Below are 14,854 nucleotides of genomic sequence, written 5' to 3'. Positions count from 1 at the left end.
CTCGGCTCCAAAACCGAGACACCCCTTGGGGTGTCTCGGCCATGGCCGAGACACCCCCCGGGGGGTGTCTCGGCCAAGGCCGAGACACCCCCCTAGGGGTGTCCTCAACCAGCCCCCTACCCCTCTCCTTTTCCTATAAATAGGCCGGTGTCTCGGCCTTGGCCGAGACACCCTTGGGGTGTCTCGGCCAAGGCCGAGACACCCCCTTGGGGGTGTCTCGGCCAAGGCCGAGACACCCCAAGGCCGAGACACCTGGGGTGTCTTGGCTTCGCCAAGACACCCTTCGGGTGTTTCGTCCTGGCCGGGATGCCCCCGGGTGTCTCAGTCTGGTCCGAGGCCTTCCGGGTGTGTTTGCCGTTGATTCGCCGTCCCAACTCGGATTTGAGTGATTCCGGGTGCGTTGGATGCGCGACGAGGAGTTTGACCCGCTCTGGTGATTGGATTATCTGTAGAGTGGTCGAGGCATGAAGGGCGTTGTCCTTTTTGTGAACAGTGCCGGGCTTCCCGATTGGTCCGGGTCTTCGTGATTCCGAAGTCCTATCCGCTCATGTAACTCGTCGATTGTGATTCCGAAGTCCTATCCGCTCATGTAACTCGTCGATTCACTTCAGTCGTTCGTCGACGTCGATTAGGCTCATGTGGATTGGATGGTGACGTCCATCGTTGCTCGTTAACACTGAACCGGTTGTGGAGAACTATAGGCAATTTTTGATGCCTACAGATGCTTTCCAAAATTAACATTTGGTAATTGATCCAACTACTCAAGTGCCTTTTCCACGAGTAACTCCCGTCCATCGTTGCTCGTTAACACTGAACCGGTTGTGGAGAACTATAGGCAATTTTTGATGCCTACAGATGCTTTCCAAAATTAACATTTGGTAATTGATCCAACTACTCAAGTGCCTTTTCCACGAGTAACTCCGAAGATTTTATGTGATGTTCAGTCCTACAGTTAAAGTCCTTACTCCTTCTCATAGTGTGATTCCTAGGCAAGTAAACTCGATGACCAAAGTATCCAATCTTACTCCTTAATCGATACGATAATGGATCATCATTGCAAGTGGACAAGCCAAATAGCCTTTTGTGCTCCACCCAGACAAGTTACCATATGCAGGAAAGTCATTAATGGTCCACAATATAGCCGCATGCATCCGGAGATCTGTTTTTTGGAGGCATCATAAGTTACTACCTCATTGTCCCACAACTCCTTCAACTCGTCGACCAAAGGCCTCAAGAAAACATCGATGTCGTTCCCTGGTGCATGTGGTCCAGGAATAAGTAAGGACATCATGAAAAAAGATTCTTTCATACACAACCAGGGAGGCAAGTTGTAAGGTATAAGTATGATTGGCCACATACTATTGGCATTGCTCATGTTCCCAAAAGGGTTGAACCCATCACTAGCCAGTCCCAGCCTTACATTGCGGATCTCTTCGTTTTCCTAGACATGTACAGCCTCCGCAACCTCGGGGTTAACGAAAAGTAACACAACACCTTACGAGGGATTTTCATACCCTTTCTACTAATGAACTTGTACCTAGACTCCCCACATACAGGACATTTTATTAGGTGCGAGTTCTCCTTCCAAAACAGTACACAATCATATTGGCATGCATCGATTTGCTCATATCCCATGCCCAGATCACGCAGCAACTTCTTCGTTTCATAAATTGACCCCTGAACCAAATGACCCTCTAGCAATAAGTCCCTAAATATCTGTAAAACCATGTCGAATGACTTATTACTCCACTTATTCTCAACTTTCACATAAAGCATCTTGACAGCAAATGCCAACAAAGTAAAGTTTTTGCAACCAGGATACATTTCACGCTGGGAAGCTTCCAGTAATTTTTCAAAGTTTCGAACATCATGATCCATCTCTACATCATCATCTTCCATATAAGTTCCTCTGTAATGGTCTTCCATTAATTCTGGATACTCATCTTTGTTATCGTCATCGCTCTCATCCCTGTCATCACCGGAATCACCATGTTGATTATCAAGCAATTCTCCATGGTGCAACCAAATCTTATAGGATACCATAATCCCATATCGAACCAAATGATCTTGCACAATACCAAATTCACGCCAATCAAGATTCATGCATTTGTTGCACGGACACCGAATCGTGCTACGCCCGCCTGCATTTACTTTTGCAAATTCAATAAAAGCATCAACTCCGGCCCGATACCGCAGACTTAATCTATCCCTCATCAGTGTCATCCAACTCTTATCCATACCTGATTACAATTGGTGTGAATATAAAATCATATTAATTTATTATCATAAAATAAAAAGTAGCATCTCAAATAAATATGAGATAAACAACAATGCTTCTATTGAGGTTAAAGAGACAATTGGTCCAGATGACTTGTATTGCCCAACTTTTGATTATTTGGGATCAACGGCTCTGGTTATTTCTCGAGATCGTCCTGCAATGTGGAGGTACTTGTTATAGTTACTTGTGTATGAGGTATAAGTTGGTATAAGTTGTTAATGTATCTGTGTGTTATCCTAGTGCGAATGTATTTGCGCTTTGTCTTTGTTTGGTAAGAAACTTGTTACTGAAGAGGAATGAAGATGTTTCTGTTTGCAAAGATGTTACTGTCTGCTTGATGCTCATTTCTGGGGGGAAACATCTGAAATTTTTTCCTCTTATCATTTTGTTGTGGAGAACTGAGAGCACCCCAGATAATTACTTAGAATGGATACTAACAGAAAAATATACTTAATTCTTTTATTTCATGTGTAAGAGGGGGGAATTCTTTTCTGTTAGTATACAATTAAAAGAATAAAGTATATTTCAGATGATACTTACTTAGAATGGATACTAACAGAAAAATATACTTAATTCTTTTAATTGTCAGAGCTGACAATTAAAAGTATATTTCATGTGTAAGAGGGGGGAAGAATAAAAGAATTAAGAATGGATACTAACAGAAAAATATACTTAATTCTTTTATTTCATGTGTAAGAGGGGGGAATTCTTTTCTGTTAGTATACAATTAAAAGAATAAAGTATATTTCAGATGATACTTACTTAGAATGGATACTAACAGAAAAATATACTTAATTCTTTTAATTGTCAGAGCTGACAATTAAAAGTATATTTCATGTGTAAGAGGGGGGAAGAATAAAAGAATTAAGAATGGATACTAACAGAAAAATATACTTAATTCTTTTATTTCATGTGTAAGAGGGGGGAATTCTTTTCTGTTAGTATACAATTAAAAGAATAAAGTATATTTCAGATGATACTTACTTAGAATGGATACTAACAGAAAAATATACTTAATTCTTTTAATTGTCAGAGCTGACAATTAAAAGTATATTTCATGTGTAAGAGGGGGGAAGAATAAAAGAATTAAGAATGGATACTAACAGAAAAATATACTTAATTCTTTTATTTCATGTGTAAGAGGGGGGAATTCTTTTCTGTTAGTATACAATTAAAAGAATAAAGTATATTTCAGATGATACTTACTTAGAATGGATACTAACAGAAAAATATACTTAATTCTTTTAATTGTCAGAGCTGACAATTAAAAGTATATTTCATGTGTAAGAGGGGGGAAGAATAAAAGAATTAAGAATGGATACTAACAGAAAAATATACTTAATTCTTTTATTTCATGTGTAAGAGGGGGGAATTCTTTTCTGTTAGTATACAATTAAAAGAATAAAGTATATTTCAGATGATACTTACTTAGAATGGATACTAACAGAAAAATATACTTAATTCTTTTAATACACCCTAGGGTGTCTCGGCCAAGGCCGAGACACCTAGGGGTGTCTCGGCCAAGGCCGAGACACCCTAGGGTGTCTCGGCTATGGCCGAGACACCTAGGGGTGTCTCGGCCATGGCCGAGACACCCCTGGGGTGTCTAGGCTTTTCCTAGACACCCCGGGGTATTTCGACTGGCCGGGACTCCGTTTAGGTGTATTTTGTTTGTTTCCCCGTAGATTCTTCGTCCGGACTTGGATTTGAGTGATTCCGGGTGCGTTGGATGCGCGACGAAGAGTTTGACCCGCTCTGGTGATTGGATTATCTGTAGAGTGGTCGAGGCATGAAGGGCGTTGTCCTTTTTGTGAACAGTGCCGGGCTTCCCGATTGGTCCGGGTCTTCGTGATTCCGAAGTCCTATCCGCTCATGTAACTCGTCGATTCACTTCAGTCGTTCGTCGACGTCGATTAGGCTCATGTGGATTGGATGGTGACGTCCATCGTTGCTCGTTAACACTGAACCGGTTGTGGAGAACTATAGGCAATTTTTGATGCCTACAGATGCTTTCCAAAATTAACATTTGGTAATTGATCCAACTACTCAAGTGCCTTTTCCACGAGTAACTCCGAAGATTTTATGTGATGTTCAGTCCTACAGTTAAAGTCCTTACTCCTTCTCATAGTGTGATTCCTAGGCAAGTAAACTCGATGACCAAAGTATCCAATCTTACTCCTTAATCGATACGATAATGGATCATCATTGCAAGTGGACAAGCCAAATAGCCTTTTGTGCTCCACCCAGACAAGTTACCATATGCAGGAAAGTCATTAATGGTCCACAATATAGCCGCATGCATCCGGAGATCTGTTTTTTGGAGGCATCATAAGTTACTACCTCATTGTCCCACAACTCCTTCAACTCGTCGACCAAAGGCCTCAAGAAAACATCGATGTCGTTCCCTGGTGCATGTGGTCCAGGAATAAGTAAGGACATCATGAAAAAAGATTCTTTCATACACAACCAGGGAGGCAAGTTGTAAGGTATAAGTATGATTGGCCACATACTATTGGCATTGCTCATGTTCCCAAAAGGGTTGAACCCATCACTAGCCAGACCCAGCCTTACATTGCGGATCTCTTGTGCAAACTCAGGATGAATAATATCAAATTCCTTCCACTCCTCAGTGTCAGCCGGATGTCCAATCCCATCATCTACACGTTTATCCCTATACCATCTCATCTCTGTGGCCGTTTTCCTAGACATGTACAGCCTCCGCAACCTCGGGGTTAACGAAAAGTAACACAACACCTTACGAGGGATTTTCATACCCTTTCTACTAATGAACTTGTACCTAGACTCCCCACATACAGGACATTTTATTAGGTGCGAGTTCTCCTTCCAAAACAGTACACAATCATATTGGCATGCATCGATTTGCTCATATCCCATGCCCAGATCACGCAGCAACTTCTTCGTTTCATAAATTGACCCCTGAACCAAATGACCCTCTAGCAATAAGTCCCTAAATATCTGTAAAACCATGTCGAATGACTTATTACTCCACTTATTCTCAACTTTCACATAAAGCATCTTGACAGCAAATGCCAACAAAGTAAAGTTTTTGCAACCAGGATACATTTCACGCTGGGAAGCTTCCAGTAATTTTTCAAAGTTTCGAACATCATGATCCATCTCTATATCATCATTATCCATATAAGTTCCTCTGCAATGGTCTTCTAATAATTCTGGATACTCATCTCTGTTATCATCCTCTCTCTCATCCCTGTCATCACCGGAATCACCATGTTGATTATCAGGCAATTCTCCATTGTGCAACCAAATCTTATAGGATACCATAATCCCATATCGAACCAAATGATCTTGCACAATACCAAATTCAAACCAAATCTTATAGGATACCATAATCCCATATCGAACCAAATGATCTTGCACAATACCAAATTCATGCCAATCAAGATTCATGCATTTGTTGCACGGACACCGAATCGTGCTACGCCAGCCTGCATTTACTTTTGCAAATTTATTAAAAGCATCAACTCCGGTCCGATACCGCAGACTTAATCTATCCCTAATCAGTGTCATCCAACTCTTATCCATACCTGATTACAATTGGTGTGAATATCATATTAATTTATTATCATAAATAAAAAGTAGCATCTCAAATGAATATGCAATAACAAATAAAAAATTATCATGACAAAGTTACTTGCTGACTTGTCTGAAAGTAGTAAATAATTAAACTAAGTTTGATAATCGCAATTACTTGCTAACTTGTCTAAAAGTAACATATCAATATCTTAACTGTTACATCAACTCTCCTACATGGCTATTTATTAGCAAAGCAATTTGCTTAAAACTATGCTTAGAAAAGTAATAGTTCTGGCTCCTCTTGCTTTTGGACACCACAAACAGGCGGGTAAATAGAATATGTTTCAACACATTAGCCAAATCACGCTACCACCAGCAGATGTCAATCACATAAAATGAAGTTAACAAATAATAAGAGATAGATTTTTCACCCTATTGAAGGATATTAGAACCTTTTATTTTATATTTTGATTTCTTTATGAGTCACCACATTCTATCTTCAGGCACAAGTTCCTTAAACTATATCAACGCTGAAACATGCAAAATGAGAAAGAAAAAGAAAAGAAAAAAAAGAAAACAATAAGCTCATTGCTCCAAGCTTTTGAAGATTTAAAAAAGTTAATATCTAATGCCAAGTTGGGTGTTAGGGGATAATACGAGTCTTTTGATGGAGAAGTTTAATAATTTAGACAAATGAAGAAAACTAATGGCAAAGGGGAAAAGAAGATGAACAAAGATATTTACCGCAAAGAAACTGAACATTCACTCAATAACTCGCAAAACTTATATTGGTGTGAGGAACCTTAGCTGGGACTATCAGTTATCTGGGAGGAGCCCTGAGTTCGACTCCTCAACTCGGCCAATTTTAGGAACTCATAAGGGAGCTCACGAGTAATACTCCCTGCTCATAACCGTGTAACGGTCACCTGTAAGAAGTTTCTACAGGAAGGCCAAAACCCAAGACCACAGTCTGAAGTCTGATGCAGTAATACTACCAGCAAACAAAACCCCAAAGCCTGGGGCCCCTTACCCAGCCTGGCCCAAGGTGAACAGGATCAGATATTGCAATGCCTAATAAATCGAAAATTAGGAATAGGTGTGCTATAGACATGGATCGACCCTTGGCCTTGTAACCCAGGGTCCCAAGTCCCAACGACTAGGCTATTTGATCCTCCCTGATAACTGATAGTCCAGCCATTTTAAATTACATCTTACAAGCTTTTGAAAGAAAACCTTTTTTCAATTACTCAAAAGAATGTAGTTCCCTAAATAATCCAAAAACTTATTTTTTACTTTTCAACTCTACTATTAACCATCATGTGTACAATAATGATACGTTACCGCCATTTTATATCTTTACAAGTAGATCCCAAAAATTATCTCTTAAGCTCCAATTTCAAGTCAAATCAGATACAAAGCCAACATATTCTACCTTAAGTATAAAACTGACATTTATTCTTTTGCCCAAAATATCAAGTTTTGGCCTCAGAATTTGAAGCAATTCTTAAAATTGCTCCCATTGGTGATTAAATAGCTTTCACAGCTTCCCTGGAAACACATTCTTCATTCCAATTCTGAGGAATACTAAATTCAAATATTTACATTAAATTGATGTCCCGTCAAAAGGTGCAGAAAACAGTCTGGAACAGAAAACATAGTCAATAGATACCAGTTATTACACAATTCTACAAACCCATGCATTTACACCTAACATTATTAAATAAAAGGGATGCAACAATTCAAGCCTACAAATTTCTCAAGCAAAAGATGGTTTGGCTATGACAAATACTCCTCCTAAACAGCATGACATGCAAAAGTTTAGGCATATTCAATGATATAAAGTTTCCATAATTTTCAAATAACATCGGTCCAAAGTATATGAACGACAAATTTTGTAGGGATATTTTGTAACCTTCACTTTGATGTACACACAAGCACGGTAGAGCAATTGATCGAGCTCTATCATGGACTCCAAATGTTACAAACAAAGTCCCTGCGTTCACCGATCAAAATTCCATTTTTATCACTTTGACAAGAATCAAGAGACGACACTAGTCACTGAAGCCTAAACCTGATTCCAAATATGAAGAAAAGAAATAATCTAGCTAGAGCATATTTTGGCAGTGAAAACAAGGTCATAATTTAGAATCCAGTATTTTGAAAATCTTAATATTTTCTTTCCTCCCATTATCCCTTCTCTTAGGAAGCTACCTCGTATCGCGTGAGGAACAACAGTTAAAAGAAGACTCTTTAGGATTATCCATCCACACAAATAATTACACAAAAATAAATATATTTCTGCATACACAACCTAAGAGGATTTGATTTAAGACAGTGTTCTAGATATTGACTCTTTAATTCCTTCTACAATCCCATTGCCCAAAGGAAACATGAAAATTTTAATCTTAATCTCTTAGAACAAATCAATGGCGGCTCTGATACCACTTGTTAGATCTGAATAATAAAACTTGAGATCTAAACCATAAAGCCATGATTTAATTCAAAGAGATTAACAAGAATCAAAAGGTGCGGAAGCTTATACCTGAATCCATAGATTAAACTTGAGATGGGTTTTGGATCTTCTAACCTTAGGATTTCTCTAGCCAAATTTCTCTCTAGATGGGGGTGAAGAGAATTAGAGAATGTAACCCTAGATTAGGGACCATAACCCCTTATTTATAGGTGTTGTACATTTGTAATTTGGCCCCTCATCAAATTATAATTACAAGCTGGTATCTGCACATATAACCCCATGATTAAATTAAATACTCATCAACCCAAATTAATTGATCACTTTAATGGGTTATCCTGAAAGATAGCAATACACATTGATTAATCATATGTGCCCACAAATAGATTTATTAGATTAAATCCAACAACATCTACAAGCGTAAGTAGTTTCTTCCCTACTGGTTCAATGATTAAGTTTAAAACTTTAAAATATGTTTGAAAACTGCTTTTACTAAGATTCAAGCTTCTTGTTTAAGATACATAAATTACTGACTCTAAGAATTTTTCCTTGTTCCTTCTTATGCTCTTGATTAGATATTTTTCAATGTATTCACACAGCAAGAGTATCAAGGGTGTTGGATAAAGACCCCAGGGTTCCATTAAGAACATGTTAATAGAACATTTCCAAGATAAAGGATTGAAATCATATGTGCATAAGTAGAGTTGAGTGCAACTGCCATGTGCATAAATGATCCCTTGATAATGCCAAGGGTCATAGAACGAATGACTAATCTTTCTAATTTGATGAGCTGTTTCCAGCATAATTAAGTTGTGTAGATTAATTGCAGATATAATTGAAGATGTGCTTTTACTAAGATGTTCTTTCATCTAGGCTCCCGTATCCGTGTTCGTTTTCATATCTGATACTCGTTGGACACTTTTTATAGAATGTGTAGCCTTTCTCAAATAATTTTAAAATTTTTTGATGCTGCTTTATTCTTGTTATGCAGGAACTTGGATATGATTATCTTGGAAGCAGAGATAAACTTGTCATGAGGTTACAAGCAAATTGGAATATTTAAACAGTTGTTCCCTTCTTTCTTTTCTTTCACCTTTTCCTCTCTTTCCATTATGTTTCTTTTTTATCCTTCATGGATTACAAACAAACTGGAATATTTAAACAGACCTTTGAGTGTTGACTTGGAAATGGAAATGAATGTAACTATTTTGCAATGGGAGTAAATTTTTTGTTTATCATAATATGCAACTTGTTTGGAGTATAATTTGATGTTTGGTTTCTTTGTTGATGTGAATGGCAGCAAATATTTTGTGGATGTTCAGGTTCAGTGTAGGCTTGTAGTTGACAGAAAATATATTACTTTTGGCGATGCAAATTAGTGTCGACAAAAGTATATTTTTTCCGACGCATAATTATGCGTTGCCAAAAATTATACTTTTAGCGACGCTATCTTGCGTCGCCAAAGATATAGTTTTTAGCGACGCTTCATTCTACGTCGCTAAAAGCTACATTTTTGTCGACGCTAACTTGCGTCGCCAAAAAAATATACTTTTAGCAACGCTATCTTGCATCACCAAAGATATAGTTTTTAGCGACGCTTCATTCTGCATCGCTAAAAGCTATATTTTTGCCGACGCTAACTTGCGTCGCCAAAAAATATACTTTTAGCGACGCTATCTTGCATCACCAAAGATATAGTTTTTAGCGACGCTTCATTCTGTGTCGCTAAAACCTACATTTTTGCCGACGCTAACTTGCGTCGCCAAAAGTATAATTTTTAGCGACGAACAATTTTACGTCGTTAAAAGCTATATTTTTACCGACACATTGGATTTTGCCGACGCTGCATGCATCACCAAAAATATAAGTTTTTCCGACGCACTTTCGTATATGAAAAAATTCTGCATACTTTTCTCGACGCAAAATATTATGCGTTGCTAAAAGATGTACTTTTTCCGACACATGAAGCGTCATCAAAAGTGTTGACTTTTACCGACGCAGTGTATTTGCGTCGCCAAATATTTTCCTTGACGCACTTTTGGTGACGCGTTAGCGACGCTGTATTTTACGTCGGGAAAGATTTTTTCGACGTTTTTTAAACTTTTACCGACGTTTTTGTTTCATCGGCAATACTGTATTTTGTTGTAGTGTTTGCTTATCAACCATCTCCTTGAACACCTTAGATTCTTCCAATGCTTCCAAATATTTACTTTAAGAAATAGATCTAAGTTTTTTTACTGTAATCATCAATAAATGCGAGGAGCTATTTGCTACCTCCAAGTGAGATGACTTCAAACGGTCTATAATATCGGTTTGCACCATCTAAAGTGTCTTGGTTGCTCTTCTTGATTTCCCCACTTTAAAACTTTTTTAGTGTTATTTTCCTTTCATGATCCCTCACAAAGCTGATTGGAGAGATTGATTTGAGGCAAGCTTCTCACCATTTTCTCCTTTCAGAGAAGATTGAGGCCACCAAATGCAAGGTAACTAACGTGAGATGCAACAACTAGGATTCATCCCTGATAATCGACTTGAGGCAGTTTGCAAAATCTAAGTTGATATTCAAGATGAATAGACTATTTCTAGACATACCCACCTTTATAATTAACTTATCATTTTCTTAATTGTGAGGGTTTCATCTACTCCTTGGTATATGAGGAATAAAGCCTTCTTGTCTTTCTCCCCGTGCCCATTCAACTTGCTCTTATGTCAAATTAGCTTCGACAACATCAGACTCTGGCTCGGTATAGCCATTCTCTACGATCTCCCATAAGTCTTGAGACATGAGCAAGACTCTCATTTGAATACTCCAATTATCAAACTTGGCCTTTGTAGGCTTCGGAATTTGGGACTAGATCATATTCGCCATCTTGTACTCAAGATTTTTTTATGAAGGTGGATGGATTGAATACAACTTTGATACCATTTTGTTAGAAATTTGGGAGAGTCTACTTAGTGGACTAACTATTTAAAGGAGAGGATGAAATTATAGAGGAATAGTGGAAGTAGTACGAAGAGAAACTTTATGTTAGAAAAGGAGTTGTTTCTACACCTCTCCAACTTGATTTCTCACTTCAACTTGATAGTTTATATGGCCCTCTCAAGGGGTATTTATGGGCACCCTTGGTGCTACTACAACACTCTTTTCTGCACACTTTTACTTCTATGCACTTCTTCTTCTACATACTTCTACTCTTCTACAAAAGCTTCATGGTAAATTTTAGGGTCTTCTAGAGAGTATTCAAGAAAATATGCTATAGAATTTTCTAGATCTAAATACTCCTCATTACAAATTAAATACTTTTTAGACTTTTTTTATCACTAGAGCATTCTAATATTAGTCAAACTAGTTAGACTAATAACAAAGTCTATATAATTATATTAGATACTGTTTATCCAATAGATTGCCTACCCACAAGAAAAGCCATTACATATCACAAATATATGGGGATACCCAAACATTAAAAAACAGTGCATATTTACCATTCCCACCATTTTTTTTTTTTTGATTCATTGGCACCTTCTGCTCCATTGTTTGATAAACTTATTCTCAATTTAAAACAATCAAACATTGTTTTTTTAGAAAGAAAACATGAGATCTCAAGATCAAAAACTCCAGTCAGATTTCATATAACCAAAATGATCGTATACAAGAGGAATTTGTTGTTTGAAACGAAATAGAATTTTTTTTTTCTAGAATATAAAAAAATAAAAATATAATTCTCAATTATCACCATAATTTTAGAGTTTTGACGTGTAATGGTTAGAGAGACTATAAAAATGAATAGCCAGGTTTAAATCCCATCACCCACCCATAAAATAGCACGCTCATCTAGCAAGGCATGTTAACATATAAAAATATAATTCTCAACTCTCATTGAAACTTCGGAAATTTAGTGTAATATTTATAGGGACTCTAAGAAAAATAAGGGAAGATTAAAATCTACAAAACACAAAGATTAAGTCTGGTGACTGGAGTCCTTATTACAAAACACCACAATCTGGTAAAGAGTCGTGAGATATTTAGCTTTGCACCCGTGCTAGTTTGTCACAAAAAGTTTTACACAGAAAACAATAAAAACTAAAAAGAAAATAATTCGACAAGAAGTGAAAACGACACGTAAAAGAACATATTCTACAATATGTAAAATCGACGAATTTGATTTTTTTTCTTCTTTTGTTGATCTTGAGAACCAGCACTTTAATACTGGCCCAAGTTCAGCCAGAGGGGGGCACATCGGCTACTCCCTGCTTGTGTAATTCAAGCATAACGCTCTCTGAAGATGGAGGCTTCAATCCAAGCGGCAGTGGTAACCATGGCTTTGCTAAAACATCTCCTATAGCTGCATCTATGCTCTCATTTGACTGAAGAATGAAAAATAAATCAACTATTTATAATTTTGATGCATATCTTGGTGTGCATGGAATTAAAAAAGAAATATATATGATTGGATGTGTCTGTGACTAGTAATTCATGCATAGTGAAGCTTCAAAATTTTTAACTGACACTTTATTTAGCCTATTTTGATGTTATATGATTTCTGTGAAAGTATAACTTTAGTTCGTAGAAATCATTTTCAGTATTTTTGGGTCACGAGATATGGTGTCGGTATGAGAAAAAACACAAGGATCGCACAGTTAGTTAAAACCGGTAACTAGCTATGTTTACTAGCTTCTGTGTGAGATTGATGATGCTCCACAGTAACTCCAAAAGGCGCTGGGAACACAACTGTACAATGCATGCATGTCTTAACGTATACTAACATGCACTTGATGAAAACCATCCATAAGTCCTTGTACTTTGTCTTTCACCCTTTATAATTTGAATCATGAAGAAGATGGAACTAACATTGTCTTTCACCCTTTATTTGAATCATGAAGAAGATGGAACTAATGTCTTTCACCCTTTATTTGAATCATGAAGAAGATGGAACTAACTTACTGGCTGAGCATCAGGTTGTTGAATCTGTGAGGGGGCCGAGTGCTTGCTCCGGGGAGGAGCCACATTGTGGGGTGCAGGTCTGAACATTGGATGTGGAGGAATTCCAGAAACAGGCGGAGCTGAAAATCTCTGCATTTTGTAATTAGCTCTCAACGAAGTTAGGAACTTGAGATTAATCTTTTTTCAGGTTAATAGAATTACAGCAACTGAAGTGGACATGGAGAACAGTTTTCATACCGCCACTGGCATTACAGGAGGAAAGCAAGGTGTTCCTTGAGTTAATGGCTGCGTGTAAAGATTAATATGTTAGCGGATTTATTAAGGGATATGTGTGTGCAGGCACGTGTGCGTGCATACGTGTGCAGTGAATAGTGATAATTATCTGCTATATCATTCAACAAGGTAAGCTACCAATTCTGTTATACTAGTGCTTTGATTGTTCATTAATTGTAGTAAAATGAGTTAAGTCACCTTATACTCATTATTTTCGTACATATACAACAAATGACAAATAAATAGACAGGAAGCAAAGTAGCTACCCTGTGGTAAGGAGGATGATGCAAATATGAAGGGTCAGGTTGCAGACGAGCATGTGGCGGCCTAGGAGGATCCCATGGTAGCCGTGGCCAAACAGGTACCAGCTGCAGCTGCTCTACACTCGGGTGGCCCCAAACATGCAGGGGTCTGATTAAAGCCTGCTGGTGCATCAGTGGAGGGAAGCTTATAATGGGTGTTCCGGCCCAATTAGGGTTCATGCTCATCTTCATTCCTCCTCCTTCATGGCCAGCTGCATACAATTGTCTTCTGTTGCTCCAGTTTGCTGCTTCTGCCTCTCTGGCAAGCAAATGTTTCCTATGCGACCGATATTTCTGTGTGTGAATTTCACAATATGAGAACTACTAACTATAAACATAGTATAGCAGTGAAGATGTACTTCCCCAAATGTTCAAATGTATGTAACTAATATTGCTATTATATAATTGACTCCCGCAATTACCTTGATAGAAACCTACGGATGCATGAGAACAGTCGGATGCAGTCATTGCATCAATGTCAAGTCAGTTTTGGTTGCACTTGATTACTCAAAAAAAAAAAAAAAGTTGTACTCGGTTATTTAAGTGCTAGTCATGCAACAGTTCCTTTTTCAGTATTATGTAGTCATCTGACAGGTTAATCAAATAATAGGAATTTATAACAGAATTTTGTCAACAGTTTATACGTGTAAAATTTTTGTGCCTTCTTACAGAATATGTACTTATTTTTATTAGTTATGGAAGATAACCTGATATTATTTTCTACAGAAGATAACAAGATGGTTTTTAAAAATCCTGTAAATTGTAAGGTTATTAGCTGATTATATTTCAAGTTAAAACTGTTAATTTGGACCACTTGAAAGTTCTCTCTGTCTCTTTTTGCAGAAACAATTTTTAAATTAGATTTGGGCAACATAAGCCTAGATTCGTTAGTTTAAACTGAATTAATTTTCTGCAACTCTGAAATATTGAAAGAAATCTTTCATACACCAAACAGAAAATACAACGTTTTAACATATCGACCACTCAGAATTCAATAATTAATACCTGCAGATGGCTGGCGATATTGTGGCGGG

At 37.6% G+C, this 14,854-nt stretch overlaps 2 protein-coding genes across 2 annotated transcripts in view; both read right to left on the bottom strand.

Annotated features, from left to right (window-relative positions):
• Window positions 4,481-5,842, bottom strand: LOC109835335. The gene has a single exon (XM_020403313.1). The coding sequence runs from the start codon at window positions 5,840-5,842 to the stop codon at window positions 4,481-4,483; it is 1,362 nt and encodes a 453-aa protein (XP_020258902.1).
• Window positions 12,240-14,854, bottom strand: part of LOC109825394 (probable transcription factor GLK1) — a 3,680-nt gene continuing 1,065 nt past the window's right edge. Inside the window, 5 exon segments of the mRNA XM_020392252.1 lie at window positions 12,240-12,668; window positions 13,246-13,374; window positions 13,483-13,530; window positions 13,785-14,114; window positions 14,826-14,854. The exon segment at window positions 14,826-14,854 is cut by the window's right edge and continues 8 nt beyond it. Coding sequence (XP_020247841.1) covers window positions 12,522-12,668; window positions 13,246-13,374; window positions 13,483-13,530; window positions 13,785-14,114; window positions 14,826-14,854 — 683 coding nt within the window. The 3' untranslated portion in view covers window positions 12,240-12,521.

The sequence above is a fragment of the Asparagus officinalis genome, chromosome 1 (genome assembly GCF_001876935.1).
Source record: "Asparagus officinalis chromosome 1, Aspof.V1, whole genome shotgun sequence".
NCBI lineage: Eukaryota > Viridiplantae > Streptophyta > Magnoliopsida > Asparagales > Asparagaceae > Asparagus > Asparagus officinalis.
The sequence above is the reverse complement of the archived record's forward strand: the minus strand, read 5'-3'. Positions and strand labels throughout refer to the sequence as shown.

Coding starts and splice junctions, on each gene's coding strand:
- LOC109835335 (XM_020403313.1), bottom strand. CDS start 5,842: ATGGATAAGAGTTGGATGACACTGATTAGGGATAGATTAAGTCTGCGG.